Source organism: Dipodomys spectabilis, unplaced genomic scaffold (genome assembly GCF_019054845.1).
Source record: "Dipodomys spectabilis isolate Male_0828 unplaced genomic scaffold, ASM1905484v1 ptg000148l, whole genome shotgun sequence".
NCBI classification, from domain to species: Eukaryota; Metazoa; Chordata; class Mammalia; order Rodentia; family Heteromyidae; genus Dipodomys; species Dipodomys spectabilis.
This window is the reverse complement of record NW_024870825.1, coordinates 472,021-493,530: the sequence shown is the minus strand read 5'-3', so window position 1 is coordinate 493,530 and position 21,510 is coordinate 472,021. Positions and strand designations below refer to the sequence as shown.

Here is a 21,510-nt window from a genome sequence, read left to right as displayed (position 1 = left end):
GACTTGTGCTATTTGGCAATTTTGCATTTACACTTCTCCCTGACTGTGCCTTCTTGTGTAGTCTTGATATGTTTACAGGGCCTCTACACACAGGGGGCAGGAAATCCTGCTTTGACTAGATCTCTCATTGACACAGACAGAGTTGGGGGTTAGTGGGGTTGGGGTACACACATGCAAAGTGGAGACAAATGAGACAAAGGACCTTTTCATCCCAACAAGCCACCTCTGCCTTCCTGGATTGCTCCCAGACCAAGCGAGAACTATTGCATTTCCCGCCCACTGACAAGGTGACAGATGAGACTGTCAGGGAATTCTGGGCCCGGCACACGTTTGACCTTGGAGGGAAGGGGCAGAGGTCACCCAACCTGGACCCCGCAGGAAGCTGGGGTGCCAGAAGTGGCAGCTCTGCATTTCCCAAGGAAGCTGCGAGCTGATGACGAGCGGTTTCCTAACTCGCAGAGGTCGCCCCTTTAAAAGGCGGCCATGTGGGGTGGGGTTTGTTTTTTCTGCTCAGTTTTCCCCTAGATGTATCAAAACAGCAGCTAACCTGTGACTCACAGACAGGGGGACAGGGGGATCCCCTCTGACTGCACTAAGGTTCTCGTTCTCCCCCTATAACTGCGAGGGGGGTTCAAGGCGGACACTGCTCCGACCATGGAGGGGGGGTACCGGACAGAACCTTTAGCACCTGCTTGATGTCTGTCCCCTTCTTCTTCCTAGATTCCGGCCGATCACAGCCGCACATCCCTATCTCCCTGCCCGCCCTGCGGTTCTGTGCCTCCCCAGACCCCCGATCCCTCCGAACCCCTTCCTCACGGGCCCTCAAAACCGGCCTCTGAGCCCCGCTCCCGCCTGCACCTGCGGCATCCCCAGGGAACTCACCCACATCTCATGGGAAGCTCATCCGCCAGAAGGAGGTAGGCAAAAATCATTAGCACCCCAAAAGTAAGTGGCTCCAGGGCATCCCAAGCGGCTTCCCAGGGTGTCCCCCGCAGGCCCCGGGTGTCCCCCGCAAGCCCCAGATGTCCACCTGCAGGGGCAGGCCCCGGATGTCCTCCCAGGCAGCCCTGCCCCCCCCCACCCCCCCCCCCCCCCCCCCCGTCACCTAGCACAGGTGCAGCTTGTGGTGCTGCGCCAGGTGTGTCTTGTAGCGGAAGGCCTTGCCGCAGGCGGCGCAGCGGTGCGGCCGGTGCCCGGTGTGGATGCGGCGGTGGCGGATGAGGTGCGAGCTCTGGATGAAGCTCTTGCCGCACTCGGCGCAGGCGTAGGGCTTCTCGCCCGTGTGCGTGCGCTGGTGCTGCGTGAGCGTGGAGAAGTCGCCGAAGCGCTTGGGGCACTGGCCGCAGCCGAAGGGCTTCTCGCCGGTGTGCACACGCAGGTGGTTGACCAGGTGCGAGTTGCGGCCGAAGGCCTTGCCGCACTCGCCGCATGTGTAGGGGCGCTCGCCCGAGTGCGTGCGCTTGTGCGTGAAGAGGTGTGAGCTGACGCTGAAGGCCTCGCCGCACTCGGAGCACAGGTAGGGCTTCTCGCCTGTGTGCACGCGCTGGTGCTTCACTAGGTCCGAGCGCCAGCTGAAGCGCTTGCCGCACTCGCCGCAGCCGTGTGGCTTCTCGCCCGTGTGCACGCGCTGGTGGTTGGCCAGGTGCGAGCGGCGCGCGAAGCCCTTGCCACACTCGCCGCAAGCGAAGGGCCGCGCGGCCGCCGTGCCCGCGCCCGCTCCCGCCGTGCCCGCGCCCGCCGCGTGCGCCCGCCGGTGGCTCAGCAGGTGCGAGCTGAGGCTGAAGGCCTGGCCGCACTCCGGGCACGGGTAGGGCTTCTCGCCGGTGTGCAGCCGCCGGTGCTTGAGCAGGTCGGCGCGCCAGCTGAAGCTCTTGCCGCAGTCGGTGCACAGGTTGGGCCGCTCGCCCGCGTGCAGGCGCAGGTGGTTGGCCAGGTAGGTGTTGCGGCTGAAGCCCTTGCCACACTCACCACAGTGGAAGGGCTTCTCCCGTGGGGGTCGCGCGCGCGCCGGCGCCGCTGGCGCCACACTGCCGGCCACGCCCACCAGCGCGGCACCGGCCACGCCCAGCGCCGCCTCGGCCACGCCCACCGCCAGACTGGTCACGCCCACCGCCACACTGGTCACGCCCACCGCCGCGCCGCACTCCCCCGCCAGGCTGAAGCGCCCCAGGCCGGCCTCCCCCTCCTCCTCCTCCGCCGCCGCCGCCGCCGCCGCCGCCTCGGCAAGCTGGTGCGTGCGCTCGTGCTGCGCGAAGGCCGCGCCCGGGCTGAAGCTCTCCCCGCAGTCCGGGCAGATGGTGGGGGCGTCCAGGATGCCGGCTACCAGGCCGTCCAGCTCCCCGAGGTCCACCACGGCCGGCGGCAGCTGCGGCCGCTGGAAGCGGCGCGGGCCCGGCCGGTCGCCCCGCAGCCGACTGGACAGCTGGCGCCGCCAGGGGAGTACGGGCGGTGGCCGGGCCTCCTCCTCCTCCTCCTCCGCCCCCGGGCTCCGGGGCGGGCGGGCGGGCCTCCACGGTCCCGGAGGCGTCCTCGGGGCCCCTAGGCGCTCTTCCCGCTGGCGCCTCCCTGCAACGGAAGAGAGGCGGGAGGAGACCGCACCTCCGGGCGGGCGCCCCCAGCCCTCGGGGTACCCCCGGTCCCCCCCCCCCCGGCTTCCCCCCCCCCCCCCGCTTCCAAGGAACCTCTCCCTAGGCCCCCCCCCTCCCCCCCCCCGTCTCCCTCCCCCGTCCCAGTCCTCCTCCCGCCAGTCTAAGAATCTAGAAAGGCCTGGAAGCAGATGCCCGGCTCAGGCCTACCAGTTTTTCTCCTACCCCAGGCACTAGCCAGAGACGGCCAATTCTATATCTTATCTCCATCTCGCCCTAGCTGCTGATGCCCTCCTATCCTCATCACCTCCGCCATCACCGTCTTTAGTTGCACCAAGGGGTGTCAATTCCACAAGTCAGATTGTGAGTACCATGCACCTCGAGCCTTGTCATCTCTTCCATCGCAGCTAATCCCACTCACACCCTCAGATTACACGGTTTTAGCCTCATATAGGTACTGTGCTAATGCCTTTTACGGCTCTGGGCCTCCAAAGTCAAGATCATTCTAACCTCAAAACAGCATCAACAAGGAGCACATCGCTTAACCAGATCTTGGACACACTTTTTAAAATACATTGGGACAGGTGCTGGTGGCTCTCACTTGTCATCCTAGCTACTCAGGAGGCTGAGATCTGAGGATTGTAGACACAAGCCAGTCCAGGCAGGAAAGTCTTCTCTCCAATTAACCAACAACAAAACAAAAACAGGCAAGGCCATGGCTCCTATAGTAGAGCCTCAGCCTTGAGCTCAAAATCCAAGCCAGAGCCCAAGGCCCTGAGTTCAAGCCCCAGTACCAGCACAATAATAAATATATTTGGTCTATCTGAAAAGGCTTACAATGACACAATAATTTAAACCCAGACAAGATAAAGATTTGACTGATGGAGAAGGGGATGGAAAGAAGGCTCAGTGCCTAGGGCTGAGTCCAGGCTCCTGTCCAGGACACAATCTGTGGATTCCTGCTGGTTTATTCTCCCAAGCCCAGGACCCTCACAGAAGTCACAGCCATACACAAGGCTGCATGTTTGTGCGTACTTTGGGGAAGAAAGGCAGGGTGCCTGGTACTTGGTCGTGGGAAAAAGGAATGTAACCTCACAGTTGTGGCCATGAAGTATTTCAGCTCATTTCTGTCCCTAGGGCATGCACTGAGCCAGGATAAAGCAGTGAATGCCCAAAGATGGAAACAAGGAAGTGGACAGAGGCCCAGCATTTAATTTTTCAGGTCAGAAATAACCAGGGAGATAATCAGCGGACGTGGGGGCAACTTGAGAATCCACACAGTGACCCACACAGGTCACTTACCACTGATAGGAGAAAATGACTTCACGTCTCGATACTTTACACATTACTGCACTAATTCTTCAAACACAGCACCCCATTTAACTCTCCCCACCCCCTGTAAGGCAGGTCCTAATGTTTCCTCTATAATTCTGCTGTGCTGCTGTTACAAGCAGTTCATTTACAGCAGTTCTCTTTGGGGTAGTCTGCTGGGCAAATGCATACTAACACAGCCTTGATGAGGACCAACACTGGAAAGGCTCAGGAAGGGTAAGTTGGTACAGAGCCCTACTTAATGATCTCCTCTAGAGAACTACCCCTGAAAAGATGCTGCCCCTGGTTATAATTCTAGAGGGGCTAGATGTAAGAGGGCAGGGCAGATTCCACAGAAATTCCAGCCTCTTACCTGTCCAGTTGTCAGGCACTAGTTCTTCCTCCAGAGCTTCCTGCAGTAGGTTTGAGGCCATCTCTGGCTGTAGGTGGTCTCTCTCCTTGGAATCCCATGCATTAGAGTCCATGCTTATTTCTTCTGGGTCTCCTTCCCTGTCCTCAGAATTCTCAAAATCAGAGCCCATTCCGTGAATTTCTGAGTCCTGATGCTCACACACACCCTGATTATCTTCTTGTTCCATCCAAAAAGAAAAGGCCAGGGGAGGCGACCAGGGGCGCCTGCTCTAGATAAAACACAGAAAGGCCACATCAGCCTGGATGCACAGCCTCCTCATGTCCGATTTCCACATCCAATAAAGTATCTAGAGATCCAAGCTCCACATGGCAAGTCTACTCCTAACCACATGTACCATTTAAAGTCAGTTTCAGCTGGGTGCAGAGGAGGGTGTTTGAAGGCGCAGCTATGACCTAACTGTAAGGTCACTTGACAGCACCGCACCCAAGCTGCATCTGCTCCTATCTATGAAATGGTTGTCCACTGGGGTGTGCTTACAGCTTAACACTGACGTAGGTACCCCCAGTTTTACAGCTGAGAAAACAAGGAGGCTCGAAAAGAAATAGACACCAGACACCAGTGACTCATGCTGGTAATCCTAGCTACTCAGGAGGCTGAAATTCAGAGGACCTTGGTTCAAAGCTGACCCAGGCAGAAAACTCCATGAAGATTCTTATCTCCAACTGGCCAGCAAAATGCTGGAAGCAGAGGTATGGTTCAGGTGATACAAGCAAGCAAGCCTAGCTAGCACAATGTCCTTAGTTAACTTGAATACACACACACACACACACACACACACACACACACACACACACACACACACACACACACACACACACACACACACACACACACACACACACACACACACACACACACACACACACAAAATCCCATAACTTAAGAAACAGCTTAAGAGACTTAAGAGACTGATGCTGCTGTCTCAAGTTCTTTCTTTACTGTTCTTATTAAGATTGCCCTCCACAATCTTCATTACAATTTGCAATTTTTTTTGGTAATTATGAGTGCCTTTACAGAGCTAGAAGACAAATACATTCAACACACAGGAGGAACCAGGCATACCAATATGTAAACTTCTTATCTAAGGTCAACAGTAGCACCATCAGCCTCCCTGAGTGTATGTGTATGTGTGTGTGTGCATGCATGTGTGCACACTAGTACTGGGGCCTGAACTGAGGGCCTCGTGTTCTTACTTAGCTTTTTCACTCTATCACTTAAGCCACTGCTCTACTTCTAGCTTGTTGGTAGTAAATTAGAAGATAAGAGTCTCACAGAATTTCCTGCCCAAGCTGGCTTTGAACTTCAGTCCTCAGATCTCAGCCTCCTGAGTAGCTGGGATGAGAGGTATAAGCCACTGGCACCCAACTGAGCATCCCTTTTGCAGCCATATCTGCTGAGTACCTGGGACAGGTAACCCAAGACGATGTAAGCCCCAACAGGTCTGACAGAGGTGGGGGGTAGGCTAGAGAAAGGGATACAGAGGGCCTACTATCTTGAAGCCATCTCTAGAGCTCTAATTATAATGTTTGCAATATCCAAATTATAGAGAAATTCTAGGAGGACCACACACACCAGAGACAATGGGTAACTTTTATACAGAAAAGGCCAACAGGTGATTTCTAAATGGCATGTTGAATGGAAATCCTTTTTGTACCTTCAAGGTAATGAAGAAATTAATGATTATTACAAAAAATAACAGATGATAGGAGAAAACTCTCATTAAAGCCATAAACCTTTCCAGAAGTACGTCCTTTAACAAGTTATTGTCCCTTGTCACTTCTGCCTGACATCGCTTTGCCTCCCAGAAGCCCCAGCAAATTTCCTGAGTATGTACATGTAATGTCCCTGAAGGTGGGGGCGGGCAGGCTGTAGTAGGTTCATCAGTGATGGAGGACAGCAGAGGGGTAAACAGTAGAACCAACCATTGGTTTATGCCAATGTAACTCCAGCAAGAACATCATATCCCAGCTAAGGGTGTGGCTCAAGTGGTAGAGCACCTTCCTAAGAAGCACTAAGTTCTCAATTCAGATCCCATTACCACCTTTAAAAAAAAAAATCAGTGGGATGCCAGTGGCTCACGCCTGTAATCCTAACTACTAATGAGGCTGAGATCTGAGGATCATGGTTTCAAAGCCAACCCAGGCAGGAAAAGTCCATGGGACTCTATCTCCAATTAAACGCCAGAAGACCAGAAGTAGCGCTTTGGCTCAAGGGGTAAAGTGCTAGCCTTAAACTAAAGAGCTGAAAGATAACACCAAGGCCCAGAGTTCAAGTCCCACAAATGAAAAAAAAAAAAAAGATTCAAAAACCCCAGCTTCTCACCTATAATGGAATCAAATAAGCATACCATCAGAAACTCCTAGAACTAAAGTGGTTGGTGCCTAGCATGGTACAGAGGTGGACTGCAGGTCTTGGTCCAACTTGAAAAGCAAGGAGCAGTGAGAGAGAGAGAGAGAGAGAGAGAGAGAGAATATATATAGGTGTGTTGTGTTGGTCCTGAGGCCTGAATGAACTTGGGGCTTCATACTTGCTCAACTTTTTTGCTTGTGGCTAGCAGTCTACGTTTTGAGCCATACTTCCAGTCTAGGATTTTACTGGCTAACTGGTGGAGGAGTCCTGCAGACTTCTCTGCCTGGGCTGGCCTTGAACCTCTGATCTTCCATGTCTCAACTTAGCCCTGAGTAGACTGGACTGCAGATATGAACCAGCAGTGCCCCGCTGATTTACAACTTTAACTCATTTAATCTTAACCAAAACTCAATGAAGGAGAATATTTCCAACTTAAAAGCCTGGTGAGTTCAAAGCAGCATTCACATTGAGAGTTCAGATCCAGCCCACGTTTCCAAGCAGCTTCTAATGAGGAGAGTCTCTTCCCTTGTCTATTTTTCACAATAAACATATTTGTGTGTATGTGTGTGCATATGCATGCACACACATGAACGCACCAATACTAAATTAAGGTCTGAAAGTTCCTTAATCTCTCAAGGCTGGCTCTTGAGTTACAACTCCACTTCCAGCTTTCTGCTAGTTAACTGGAGATGAGAGTCTCTCAGATTTGTCTGCCCAGCCTGGCTTTGAACTACAGTCCTCAGCTCTCACTTCCTAAATAGCTAGGATTACAGGTGTGAACCACTTAGTAATAAACTTGTATTTAACCAGGCAAAAGGCTAGCTTTGTTGTTAACATGGGTGTTTTTTTTTTTACTCTGTTATAGAAAAACTTTTAATTTTAGAAAACAAGAGCAGGAGTTTCAATTGCTTCAATCTAGAAGACTTATTTTGGGAACACATTGTGTTCCAACTCCATTCCCACTCATTCTCAAAATAAAAACTAGCAATATGCTTTCTCAAGCAGAAAACAGCCAGGGGCTGGATAATGAATAGGTAGTAGGGCCGTTGTGATGGCTTTATGGCTAGATTGACAAGATGTAAGTAAGGTCTTTCCTCTTTGTTAGCTACTTGACCTTATACAAGTTACAGGACCTTCTTCTGAATCCATTAAAAAAGAAGAATGCTGCCACTTCCTTGCAGGATCTAGAAGCATATTCATGTTCATTAAAAAAACAAAAAGCACCTTAGAGACATAAGAAACGTTAAAGCTACTCAATTATGAAACTTCAGCCAACTTTTTGATTTAAAAAAAATGCACAATAAAGTTAGATGCTAGTGGCTCATGCCTGTAATCCTAGCTTCTCAAAGGGCTGGGATCTGAGGTTCAAAGCCAGCCTGAGCAGGAAAGTCCATGAGATTCTTATTAAACAGCAAAAAGCCAAAAGTGAAGGTATGGCTCAAGTGGTAGAGCAAGCACCAGCCGTGAGTGAAAAAGCTAATGGACAGCATCCAAGTCCTGAGTTCAAGACCCAACATGGGAAAAAAAGGACAGAGAGATACCCTCCTGGCAAACCTCTAGTCCTTGGAGGGGCACTCTGGACCCCACACCTCCACCAGTTGCCTAGGGGAGACCAAAATGGTCGGTCCCCACTGGAACAGTGTCCCATTTAGATACATCCAAGCCACGCACACTGCTCCGATCAGATGGGCCAAATCTCCCTCCACACATATTACACATGGGAAAACTAGCAGGTGGCTGTCTCCTGAGGCCACATCTGGAATCAAACTGCCTCGCAGCTCCCTGGTGGTGTTCTTTTCCCTCTCCCTGCCCCCCACCCCACCAGGGCCCTTGCCCCCTCTGGTGGGGGTCTGGAAAGAGGCAGACCACCCACATGGAAAGGATCCCAGGAGGCTGGACCTGGCACAGAGGTGGCCAGCAGGGGTGGAGGCTAACCTGAGAGCAGCCAGTGGGAGGGAGCCCAGCGCTGAGCTGTCCCGTGGGGGGAGGGAAGCCAAAGCTCCCTCTCCGCCACCTCCAGACCACAGCCCCCTTCCCCAGCCTTACCTCTGGTAGGAGACACAGCCGCTTCCCACGCCCCTGCCCTGCGTGCTCTCCAGAGGGAACACTTTCCACGCTAGAGGCCAGGCAGGGCTGGGCAGGGCTGGAAAAACAATCTCAGCCTGCGGTTCAAAAGGCTGAACTCATGACCAGAACTGGGGTCTAATGGAGGACTCCAGGCGTTAATCATTTGTCGTCCTATGGCGTTAACAGTCCACCAGAGCTCAGGCAGCCACAGGGAGCGTCTAGACAGAAAGGACCCCTGCTTCTCTCTCTCTCTCTCTCTCTCTCTCTCTCTCTCTCACACACACACACACACACACACACACACATACTCAGCAAAAGAACCTCTAGTATTTTCAGGGGATGCCTCCACCTATTCCTGATGAGAAAGTTCCACCTGTTCCTTTTAGAGCTTTGCTTTTTATTTTTGTCCCCTGTGCTTGGCACTGTACCACCACCACCGCCTTGATGCACCTGCTTTTTAGACTTTTGTTTCTGTTGTTGTGTTCTTATTCTAGAAGAGTGAAGCCTGATCAGCCTCCATGAGTTCAAACCTAGGAGCAGCACAAAAAGGAGCAGAATGAGTGTGCACATACATTCAAGCTCTCTCACTCTCTTGCTCATGATCTTTCTCTCTCCTCTCTGTCCTCTGTCTCTCTTTCTCTGTCTTTCTATCTCTCTAACTCATGCACTCTGTCTCCTGTTTCTGTCTTTCTGTTTCTCTGTCTTTCTCTCTGTCTCTGTCTCTGTCTTTATGTCTTTCTCTATCTCCCTCCCTCACCCCTCCAGTCACAGACTACATAACCCCAATTCCCAGCCTTTCTGGTGGTATGCTGCCATGTGAGGAGAGAACTGGTTCAGACAGGAATGTCAAAGACCGCCACAGCTAAATGCTAACCACTCTCCAGACGAGAAAAGCTAAAATAATATGGTTTCTGCCTGGTGGTTATTGCTTTCTTACCTGGACCTAGAGAAGACAAAGGTGGGTTTTTTTTGGGGGGGGGGAGGAGGAAGGTGCTTGTCTAGTGAGCACCTGACACTGGATTCAGAAAGGGAGAGGGAGAGGGAGAGGAGGAGGGAGAGGGAGAGGGAAAGGGAGGGGAGAAAGGAGGAGAGAGGAGAAGAACAAAGAACAGAGAAATCAATCTACAATTCCATAGTTCAGCAGTGGTCTGAGACTCATTTTAGTCATTGTGATCAGTAGCACAATCTGATAGGGCACTGGTGCCTATAATTGTAGCTACTCAGGAGGCTGAGACCTGAGGATCACAGTTCAAAGCCAGCCAGGGCAGGAATGTTCATGAGACTCTTATTTCCAACAAACCACCAGAAAACCAGAAGTAATGCTATGGCTCAAGTGGTAGAGTGCTGAAGAGCTGAGGGGCAGCACCCAGGCCCAGGGTTCAAGACCCATGACCGATCAAAAAAAAAAAAAGTGAAGAAGGATGAACAAATACAACTGTGATATTGACTAGACACCATGTGAAAAGTGAGCTGGAAATGTAACAGTGATATTCACTAGACACTATGTGGAAAGTGAGCTGGAAATACAACCATGATATTTACTAGACACCACCTGGAAAGAGAACTGGAAATATAACCATGATATTCACAGACCTACGTAGAAAGTGAGCTGGAAATACAACAGTGATATTCACTAGACACCATGTGGAGAGTGAGCTGGAAATACAACAGTGATATTCACTAGACACTATGTGGAAAGTGAGCTGGAAATATAACAGTGATACTCACTAGACACTATGTGGAAAGTGAGCTGGAAATACAACCGTGATATTCACTAGACACTATGTGGAAAATGAGCTGGGTATCTTGTGGGTGGGGTCAGGAAAGAGCACCAAAAGGGGAGACACGATTCAAAAAGAAGTGTACTCATTACCTGATCCATGTAACTGTAACCTCTCGTTATATCAATTCTACAATAATAACTTATTTTATTTTATTTTATTTTTTGCTTATGTGGTGCTGAGAAAGCGAACCCAGTGCCTCAGGCATGCAAGGCAAGCACTCTACCACTGAGCCACCTTCCCAGCCCCAATAATAACTTTTTTAAAGCACCTTATTTTTTCCATGGAAGTCACTATATTCCAATACTTGGATGGAGTTTCAGTGTTTATACGCTGAATAGACACTGGAGAACAGCCAAGATCCAAGATCCATCTCTAAGACACACCCAGACATACCCTATTTCTTTTCAGGATGACAGTGACGGTGGTTTGTGGGAGGCAAGAGTGAACAGGCGGTAACAGCCAGCCTGTTCTGGGACAGTTGCTGCAGGAATCCGGGTGAAGAATGCCAGAAGGGATCAGGTGGCTTTAGGACATCTTTCCCAACCCAGATGATTCTGTGATCTTATTTCCACTGGAATAAACTTTGCTTATGGCAAATAAGGAGAGAGGAGAAAGGAGGCCCAAAGATTCAAGGCACACAGTCACCCAGCTTCCCACAACAGATTCAACACGGGAAACTCCTCCCCTGCTCTGCCGAAAATAACTGTGTGGTGTGACTGACAGGAATGGCTGGCATTCCAGCCGGTAAGTGACACTTTGGCATGTGAACTGCCAAGGTATCTTCCAACAAAGACAGAGCCAGAAAGAAAATGTAATGCTGCCAGATGGCTGAATCTTCCTGCCTAACCAAGTTTTAAACTCCACAGCTAGACTGTTTTCAACACAAACTATTTGTATATGCTTTTAAAATACCTCCTCAAAAATTACATATTTTTTTGCTCTTCTTAAAAATTCACAAATTATGAACAAAACATATCATAGGAAAATATAACAAAAATAATTCATTTTCTTCTTCAACAACACAACAATGACACATGATCAAAAGAAAGGAAAGACGGGCATCGGTGGCTCACACCTGTAATCCTAGCTACTCAGGAGGCTGAGATCGGAGGATCGTGGTTCAAAGCCAGCCCAGACAAGAAACACCATGAGACTCTTATCTCCATTAAACCATCAGAAAGCCAGAAATAGTGCTGTAGCTCAAGTAGTATAGCGCCAGCCTTGAGCTGAAGTGCTGAGGGACAGCGCCCAGGCCTAGAGTTCAAGCCCCATGACGAACAAAAAGAAAAAAAAAAAGGAGAGAAAAGGTGTAGGGAAAGGAAACATTAGAAGGGAGGAAAATCTATAAATCAAAAAACAAGTGATGTATGAGGTGATTCCAAAGTATAAACCTTATATGAATTTCAAATTAACTACAAAACAAATCATAGTCAGGTGGGCTGGGAAGTTGGCTCAGTGGTAGAATGCCTTCCTCAAATGCATGAGGCCCTGGGTTCAATTCCTCAGCACCACATAAGCAGAAAAAGCTGGAAGTGGCACTATGTCTCAAGTGGTAGAGCGCTAGCCTTGAGCTGAAGAGCTGAGGGACAGCACCCAGGCCCAGAGTTCAGGCCCACGACTGGACCCAAAAAGAAAAAAAGAGCCTCACAGACTTTCCTGCCTGGGCTGGCTTTGAATTGTGATCTTCAGCACTCAGCCTCCTGAGTAGGTAGGATTATAGCAATGAGCCAATGGCACCTGACTCTTAGATCTTTAACATATGAAATATTCACAGGTGAAATGGTATGTCTAGAATTTGCATCAACATAATCCCACGGCAAAGAGCAATCACAACCGGCCATGTATTGACTGACCTCTTTTAAAGCTAAATGGTGATATGTACACATATCTTATAATTACGTACTTTTACATTCACTCTAGGAAACATACTAACAAAAAAGGTTTACCAAAAAAAAAAAAGGTTTACAATGAAAAATAAATTCTATTTTCTTCCAAAATGGTGCGGGGGAGGGGGGGGGAATCCATTATATTAACTCCAGCTGAACCTCATAAAGCTCAGTAAAGTCCATAAAAGGAATAGCCTGCTTTTATACACCATGCCAAATAAGGAGTAGTTACTATGCTTAATACTGAATAAAGCTCATAGAAATTGGGAAGAAGCAGGTAAAAAATGGAAATAAAAGAATTCTAAGTTTGATGCTGTCTGGTGTTTTTTTTAACCTTTTTATGAGAATAGCTATTATATCCAAAATAGAATCAGAATCCCATTTCCCACTTCCATCTCCTTTTATATCTTCGAAGAACTCAAAGGAAGATGCTGTCAGTTGCTTCTTATTCACTTGCACCATTAACTCAGTAACTCACCACTCAAAACCAAGGGGAAATACATTAAACTAGGGGTCCAAGCTGGGAAAAATGACAAGGGAAACGCTTTAATCCCAGTCAAACTGAAGAAATGTTCGAGGGAGGAAAAAAGGGTAATGGTTAGGTAAATTGGGACAGGAAATGGTGGACATAACACAAGCAGTCAATGCCGTGGCTCATCCTGGCACTTTTTCTACCCATGATGCCCTGGTTCCATGCTTGAAATGGCACTTCTTCCCATCATACCCTAGATTCCCACTCAAAATCCTACCCATAGTGAGGTAATACCTCAAGCACAATTGGTCACAACCAATCAGATCCACTTCCCTATGCATACATGATCAGGCATGACCAATCAACCTTATGCCCATGGACGTCCCTAACGGCAGAGACCAATGAGGGACCACAGTGGACACGTGGGCTCTCACTGACCAGTCCTGCCGAGTCTAACAGGATGGTCATCTTCAGAATGACCTGTAAAGTGATAAGAAATGTAGACAAAACGGAGGATGTCCAAAAAAGTAATTTACAAAGATGAGATCTCCATGAGATCTACCTTCCCACAAGAGAATTACTCTGTTATCCAAAGCTGAGCATTCTGAATGAAGAAGCCCAGAGGATGCCATTCCACTTCTATCACAAGAGAAGCAGCTAAAGCTCATGGTTTTGCTTTTTCCATCTCAGTCAAAGGTAGACAGAACTAGCCAGAGGGCATGGCTGGCCTCCATCCAGGAAGTGATACGCCTGGCTAAAGAGCAAGGCTGTAAGTGCCCAGGGATCATTTGTAACCTGAATACCACAGTCAGGAAGTCATCCTCCATAGAGTTCAGTCCCTTCCATCCCTCTTATGTCTAGTTCTGACATTTCTCAAAGAAATGTGCTGTCAGACTGCACAAACTTGTAAACAGAAAAACAATTTTTTTTTTCTTCAGCATTAGTACAGGTTCTCTAAGCCTAGGTTCTAAGCCTTCAGAGTCAAACCTACTTCCCAAAACCTTATTACTGGGTGTGTGGCCACGTCCTTCTAATGAGAAGGCCCATTTCAGACAGGATCCAGAAGTAAATACTGGCAGTAAATCCAAAACCAGTGACACAGACAGAACAGAAACATCTGCAAATTCAAGTCCGGATAAAGATTCAAATTCCAGGGATCTAGCAGATACAACTATGTCCTGCAGTTTGGTGATGTCATCCAGCACATATTTTGTGGGATGAGTCAGGGAACAGCACTCCAGAAAGAAGAAGGGAATTACCCACGCTACAGCAGACACGAGCCTCAGTCACTGGTATTCAACTTTGTTCCTTTCATATACCACCACCACTGCCCCCCTATACCTCACAGCCAAGCATGCTTGGCTATCTTCAGTGGCACAGTGGGCCTTCCACCATCATCCACCTGCTTTTTATTTGAGTCATGTGCATTACAGGGCAGGTTCACTAACAGCGGTAAGTCATTCCTTATAGATCCTTTCAGATGCTTTCATTAATCAAGCCATAACCTACTCAGCACACAAAATGCTTCACAGCTAACCATCTGCCCACAGGAAAAAGAATGACCCTGTGGCCAAAATCACAAACACATCCCTAACAAATCTTTAGATTGTTAGCAAAGTCATCTTACCTGCAAATAACAGTATGGAAACACTCAGATCAAGAAGGAGATTTCAGGAGTACAACTCTGTCAGAAAAGGAGATGAAGTTTACACTCAACACCAAAAAAAGATACAAACTGGTGGCACACATCTGTATGATCCTAGCTACCCAAGAAGGTAAGCTCTTAGGAGTCTAGGTTCAAAGCTAGCCCAGGCAGATAAATGTATCTCCAAACAACCAGCAAAACCTGGAATTGGAGGTGCTGTATAGCTCAAGTGGTAGAGCATCAACTATGAACAAAGCATGAGGCCCTGAGTTCAAGCCCCAGTTCAGCACACCCATGCACACGCGTACACACACACATATACATACTACACAAAAACCTAGCCTGCCCAACATAACCCATTACAATAAGTTCAACGCCTGTCATCTTTCTCCTCCTGTCTAGTAGCTTTGCACTCCTGCGTGGAAGGGTATGTGTCAGTAGGCCATGTGGCAGAGGCAGACCACAAAAGTTTGCTGAAGAGAATAGATCTGCAGATGTCAAGGAAGCTATTTTATTTTCTATTGAAATTTCACTTAAATGACTCCTCATTTTCCCAATTGGAAAAAGGAGGATCAAAGAACTCATCAATGTAGCCAGTTGGTGGAGAACTAAGCATGGCATTATTTCTTTGTTCTTTTTTTTTTTTGTCGGTCATGGGGCTTGAACTCTGGGCCTGGGCGCTGTCCCTCAGCTCTTCAGCTCAAGGCGAGCACTCTACCACTTGAGCTACAGCGCCACTTCCGGTTTTCTGGTGGTTTATTGGAGATAGGAGTCTCACGGTCTCTCCTGCCCAGGCTGGCTTTGAACACCGATCCTCAGATCTCAGCCTCCTGAGTAGCTAGGATTACAGGCGTGAGCCACCAGTGCCCGGCTATTTCTTTGTTCTTATTAGGCTCAAAACCCTGGAGTCTACTTTGACATGTCTCTCACCTCTTTAAATCAAAGCAGCTACCAGTTCCCTTGACATTTCTCTTCTCTTCCTTTCTCAGTGGCTTCTCGTGCTAGCCACAGGCAACCGCACGTCCGGCAGCCAACAGCTTCTGGAGTTACCGCTCCAAACAACAGCGAGCCTGAAGGCACAGTGCCAGCCCTCAGCCATGCAGCCAAGGGGCTCTCAACCTCCACATCACCCCCAGACAAAAAGAGGCTGCATTCCCCACACCCCATGCTGTCCCTGCTCAAGAAACATGGTATAAACTGGGCACCAGTGGCTCACACCTGTAATCCTCGCTACTCAGGAGGCTGAGATCTGAGGATCATGGTTCAAAGCCAGCCCAGGCAGAAAAGTCTGTGAGAATCTTATCTCCAATAAACCACTAGAAAACCAGAAGTGGCGCTGAGGTTCAAGGGGTAGAGTGCTTGCCTTGAGCTGAAGAGCACAGGGACAGCACCAAAGCCCAGAGTTCAAGCCCCATGACAGATCAAAAAAGAAAAAGAAAAAGAAACATGGCATCTCACTCTGAGCCACTCTGGGGCCATGCCACTGGTGGTGAATCAGCCTCTAGCCGGCCACCTTAAGCTCACTCTTGCTTTCTTTTTAATAATTTTCTATTGAGATTAGATGATTGCACAAATTTCACAATATTGTGGAATAGTGATACTTAAAAGGTACACACACATTTTAACCTTCATGAGGCAAATTATCAATATCACGGTCTATAAAGTTTATGAATTCTATGAGCTTTGACAATACAACTATTTCTTCCACATCAGGTAGTATTTACATTTCTTTGCTTAGTGTCAGCTGTTCCCTCTTTCCCTCTCCTTCCCTCCCATCGCTGCCTTTGAGTTCCTTAGTTCATTTTCATCCATGTCCAGTGCAATTGATAGGCCCCTCTGTTGTGTGTTTTCCCATTTCCCTCTGATTCTGTTTCCTCCTCCTTAAGCTTATTCTTTCTATCCCTTCTTTCCTTCCTTCACTTCCTGCTCCTTCCTCCCATCTCTCCCTCCCATCTCCCCATCTCTCCCTCTTTCCCCTCCTTCTCTCCCTCCTTCCCTCTTTGCATTCCCTTTCCCCCCTTCTTTCTCTCTCCCCATTCCTACTTTCCCTCTCTCCCTCTCCTCCTTCCTCCCTTTTCTTCCTTCACACACACTAGGCAGGCTCTGTCTATCTCTGAGGAATAGTCCAGCCCCATTCAAGTTCTCACTGAGCCTACATTTTTCACCTGAAAGATGGAAAGAACGGAGCCTTACAGGGTTAAATGTTCAGACGGAATTATTTTATTTCATTCTGGACTCTTAGTAGTGCTATTCCCCATCCTATGCAGCTGAGTGTTGTTAGATATTCTCTCATGGCTAATAATTCACCTCTCATCACTGGTTCTCCTCCTCTCTCCCATCCCCCACCACCTCTCAGCTCTGAATTGTATTTTATCCACTTGGTGACCCAGACTCTTAAGTATTTCTTGAAATGGAGAAAATCACATCAGTATTCTCTCTGCCTCAAAAGAAAAACAAAACTAGAGACAGGAATCTGGCAAGATGCTATCAGGTAAGGCTGAGCCTTGGAAACAGCCTGGCTCCCTTAACAGGATCCAATCACCTGTCAACAGCAGGAGCCTTCAAGCATGCTTAATAATCCTGCCAAAGACAGTGGCAACCAGCCTCAAACATTAGTCAGATCATTCTCCAATCTGTAACCCTGGGTCAAGTGTGAGCACCCCCTTGTGTATCCAGTGTGGTTCTTTAACCAGGCCTTGCTTTTAATCCTTGATTCATTTGGGCAAAGAATGGAGAGGGCCCAGGATCCTTTGTATTTGTAGTGGGAATTGTTCCTACACTGCCCCATTAGGTTGTCCGCTCTTCTTCCACTCTAGAAAATACAGGACTAGCAATAACAGAAATTAAACTATGAATGAGGAAAGACCACACTTGACCTTTTCAAAGTAATTATGAGACTAAAGAAGTTGCTGGAGAGAGGGAGGACAGGCGGCACTTTGAAATACAGGAGGAAATGTATATTGTGCATTGAGAAGTCTAGTCAGACTTAAGTTTACTCTCTGCCAGATTTCATCTTTTTTTTTTTTTTCAGTATAACTCAGAAGGCATAGCTTTCTTGATTTCTTGTCTCATCTGCATACAACAACCTAGAAACCCTTAAGGGTCCAGAATTAAGCTGTAGCAGAAGAGATGCTTGTGGTGATAAACAAATGTTTTACATCTCGATGGCATTAACATTAAGGTCTCTGATAATAAGCTAAGAGGAAAACACAGGCACTCAAGGATGCTTGTAAAGATACATGCCAGTAGAAAGTGGTAACCAGAAATAGCCATCAAACCACTAATTGAATCAACAAACCCAAAAACTCAAGGAGGAGGAGAGAAATAGAAACAAAGGATTCCTACCATATGTGTCCTAAGCTAGTTCCGGGCTAGTTTTGTTCCACTTAATTGACATTTACTTTTGTAAAAGTTTTTCTTCAAGTCTATTTTCATGCTTTCTCATTTCTAGGGTAAACTGCTTTGGGGTTAAAACAAATCTAGCATGTGTACACCTAGAAAAGACAAAGATTTGAAAGTGGAGGTGTGGTTCAAATGGTAGAACCTTAGCTTTGAGCAAAAGAAGCTCAGTGAGAGTACCATGCCCTGAGTTCAAATCTCAGAACCACAAATTTAAAAAGAAAGGGGGAAAGGTCACATGTAGTCAAAAATATGCCAAGCCAATAAGAAGCCATAAATTGGCTTGCAAACAGATTTATCTGATAAGAGACTGTCACTCCAGCCAGCACCCGTGTCTTAGGCCTGTAATCCTAGCTACTCATGAGACTGAGATCTGAAGATTTAAATTTGAAGCCAGCACAGGCAGAAAAGCCCAGTTAAACAACAAAAACAGGTCCCACCTTATGACAAGTGACTGCCTCTTCTGTCCAAAGAGAAGCAGTGGCTGGCTCACAGTTTACCAGTCCCCAACCATCCACGAGACAATCCAAAACCACACCCACACGACTACTCTCTCACTGCTGATCAACCTAAGAGAAGACAATGACATTCTTAACTCACTCAACCTTTCTCTTTTTTAATTTTCACCCATACCTGCATCAGGAAATCCCTGTGATTTTTCTCAAATGTCCAGCAAAAAAGTTTTGTCCTAGAAGATTTCACAGGGGAGGGGACAGGGTAATGATGCCAGTGGCTCCGCCCACAGTACCTAAAATCATCAAACACAAAAAAACCCATTCAGCACTGGTGCTGTGACAGCCCAGGAAACTCAGCACCCATGAGAGCTGCTCTGGCCTGCTTGCCCTGGGTGCTTACTTCTTCCATGTCCCGTGCATTAACTGAGAAAATCATTACCCTCTCTTCTGATCCCACTTCTATAAGAGGAGCACATTGTTGGTGTGAAAATGTTTCTGGCACTATTAATGTGTCTGCATTTTTTTACTCATAACCAAATTCATCTTTTACTGGTGTCTATAAGTCTACCATATGTCACAGGTTTTGGGCATAGTGAAGGCCCTGGGGGAGGGAGGAGGGGCATGTCACTCAAGTTTTTCATTAACAAAACATAGAATCCCAGAGACTATAGGGGAATGGTTGGAGAAGCTAAGATGGCCTTCAAGCCAGAGTACTGCGCACTGCGCATGCACACACATACACACACACACTCTAATAGTAATAACAATACAGTACCATGAGGATAAAACTAGTTTTAAGTAGGCTCTTAAGTAGATATTTCTATAGAAGTTGATCATTTGGGCTAGGACTTAAGACAAAAGGCCCAGTAAGGAATGTCTAACAGGCATGTGGCCCAACCTGAATGACAGAGGCTGAAGAATATCTGTCCCATCTTGGAATGAGACCTGCTTGCTGCAAGATGGGTGGATAACAGAGTAACTCAGGTCCAATGAAGACGGAAATAGGACAGAATTGTAAAGGTTGTAAATACCAAAATCAGGAGTTACCTTTGCAAATCATGTTAACATTAAACACTGTCCGACCCAGAAGCCTGTTCAGAGGCAAAGAAAAGAGAAGACAGGATCTTAGAAAGAAAATCCCCCACTGGACCCCGGCGGCTCCACCTGTCATCCTAGCTGCACAGGCAGAAAAGTTTCTGAGACTCTTAGCTCCAAAAACCCCACTGCATCAGCTGGGTTTTTCTCATTTCTACCCACTTACCCCTTAAACCTATAGTTTTCAAACCCCATCTTGTTTTCCTTTTACAGAAAGCTTCCATCTCCTATCTTCTTAATCTCTCTTGGCTTGGCTGAACTTGAGATAGGAACTTTCTGAAACAATCCCACCTCCAACACACACACACACACACACACACACACACACACACACACACAATGGATGCCAACCAGACAACCAGACACCCTCATTTCACCTTCCTTCTGCACCCCTGTCCCTGTCCCGTCCCTGCCCCCCCAACCTCTCCCCCCCAACCTCCCCCCCCCCCCCGCCCCTCGCCACCCCGGCAAATTCTCTCTGAGAATGAATGGTCTCATCCTAGAGAAGCCAGGGAATCCCGGCCAGTGTGTGCTCCAATACCCCTATCTTACGATCACTGCCTGGTTTACCAAGAGACCTTTTGTAAAGGTACAAAACTGGGCCCTGGTGGCTCACGCCTGTCATCCCAGCTAACCAAAAGGCTGAGATCCGAGGTTCGCAGTTCAAAGCCAGCCGGGTGGGAAAGTCAGTGAGACTCTTATCTCCAATTATCCAGCGAAAACAAAGCCTGGAGCGGAGATGTGGTTCAAGTGGTAGAGTGCCAGCTCTGAGTGAAAAGGGCTAGTGCCCAGGCCTTGAATTCAAGCCCTACTCCTGCACATACACACGTATACACACGTACGTACGTCCATGGGGCCACCGTGTGACGTCTCCTCTGGAGAAGGAGGAGAATACCCGGAGACGGGCGGGAGGGGCGCTGGGTGAGTGACTGTCCCCCTGGCGGTGTCCAGGCCCCCCATCCATCACAGATCTAAAAGACCATCAAACCCTCTCGGTTCAGGAAGCCGGAGTATGAGGATCATGGTTCAAAGCCAGCCGGAGAAGATGCTTTGTCTCCAATTCATCAGCAAAAAGCTGGAGGTAGAGGCGTGGCTTGAGCGGTAGCACCAAAAGAAGCCAATAAGCAAGAGCAGGAAGCGCCGGGTTCAAGGCCAGGCAGCATCCACAGTCGCTACCCGGTCCCGCTGCCACCCCGGCACCGCAGGGGACAGGCCGGCCTGCCGCGGGCAGGGCCCCAACACCTCTCGGCCAGGTGCTCGTGGAGCAGGGCTGGGTGATCCCCGGTAAGAGGACGGGAGGTGCGGAAGGCCCCGGGGACAGCGGTCATCTCACCGCAGGCCTGGCCGCGGCGGGGCGCACGGCAGCCTGGGTCCGCCACGGGTCTCGAACCTCGAGCCTCGCGCGTCCCCAGGCGGGCCACCACCGCGCCCGCCCCACGCGGGGCCGCGCGCCCGGTCCGATCGCGGCCCGCAGGGCGCCCGTCGGGGTCGAGAGGGAAGCAAAGGAGCGGGGCCGGCGCGGGCAGCGCGCGGGGCGGGCGGGGGCGCGCAGTCGTCCGGGCCGCACAAAGCCTCCGCCTTCCCCCGGCCTTCCAAGCCGCTCCCCGAAGCCGGACCGCCGAGGGGCCCGGCGGGGCCTCCGCCCCCTGCGCCCGCTCCCCAGGACCCCCCCGCCCCGCCCCGAGGCGCCCCATCCTGGGCGCCGGCGCGCACGGCCCCGGCCCGGCCCGCTCACCTGCGCTGGCCGGGCGCACCGGCCCCGCCGCGCCCCGGCCCGGGCGCCCAGCCGCGCACACCTCCGCCCCGCCCGGCCCCGCCCCGCCCCGTCCCGCATCCCGGCCCCTCCGCGCGCACCCCCCCGCCCCGCCCCGTCCTGCCCCGCCCCGCCCCGCCCCCGCGGCCCGGTCCGCTCACCGGCGCCCGCCGGGCGCCCGGCCCCGCCCCGAGCGCCGGTGCCGGCCCTGGCCCGGGCCGCCGGGCCGGCTCCTCGCCGGGCTTCCTGTGGAGCCGGACAAAGGACATTTCCTGG

The 21,510-nt window shown here is 49.7% G+C and overlaps 1 protein-coding gene across 1 annotated transcript; it reads right to left on the bottom strand.

Moving 5' to 3' along the window:
* Positions 1–1,103: 1,103 nt before the first annotated feature.
* Znf697 (zinc finger protein 697) lies at positions 1,104–20,809 on the bottom strand. Its single transcript, XM_042692289.1, has 5 exons — positions 20,658–20,809; positions 18,565–18,619; positions 4,270–4,537; positions 2,105–2,565; positions 1,104–2,074 (listed from the first exon to the last, which is right to left on the bottom strand). The coding sequence occupies exons 1-5, from the start codon at positions 20,807–20,809 to the stop codon at positions 1,106–1,108; spliced, it is 1,905 nt and encodes a 634-aa protein (XP_042548223.1). The 3' UTR covers positions 1,104–1,105.
* Between the last annotated feature and the right edge of the window lie 701 nt (positions 20,810–21,510).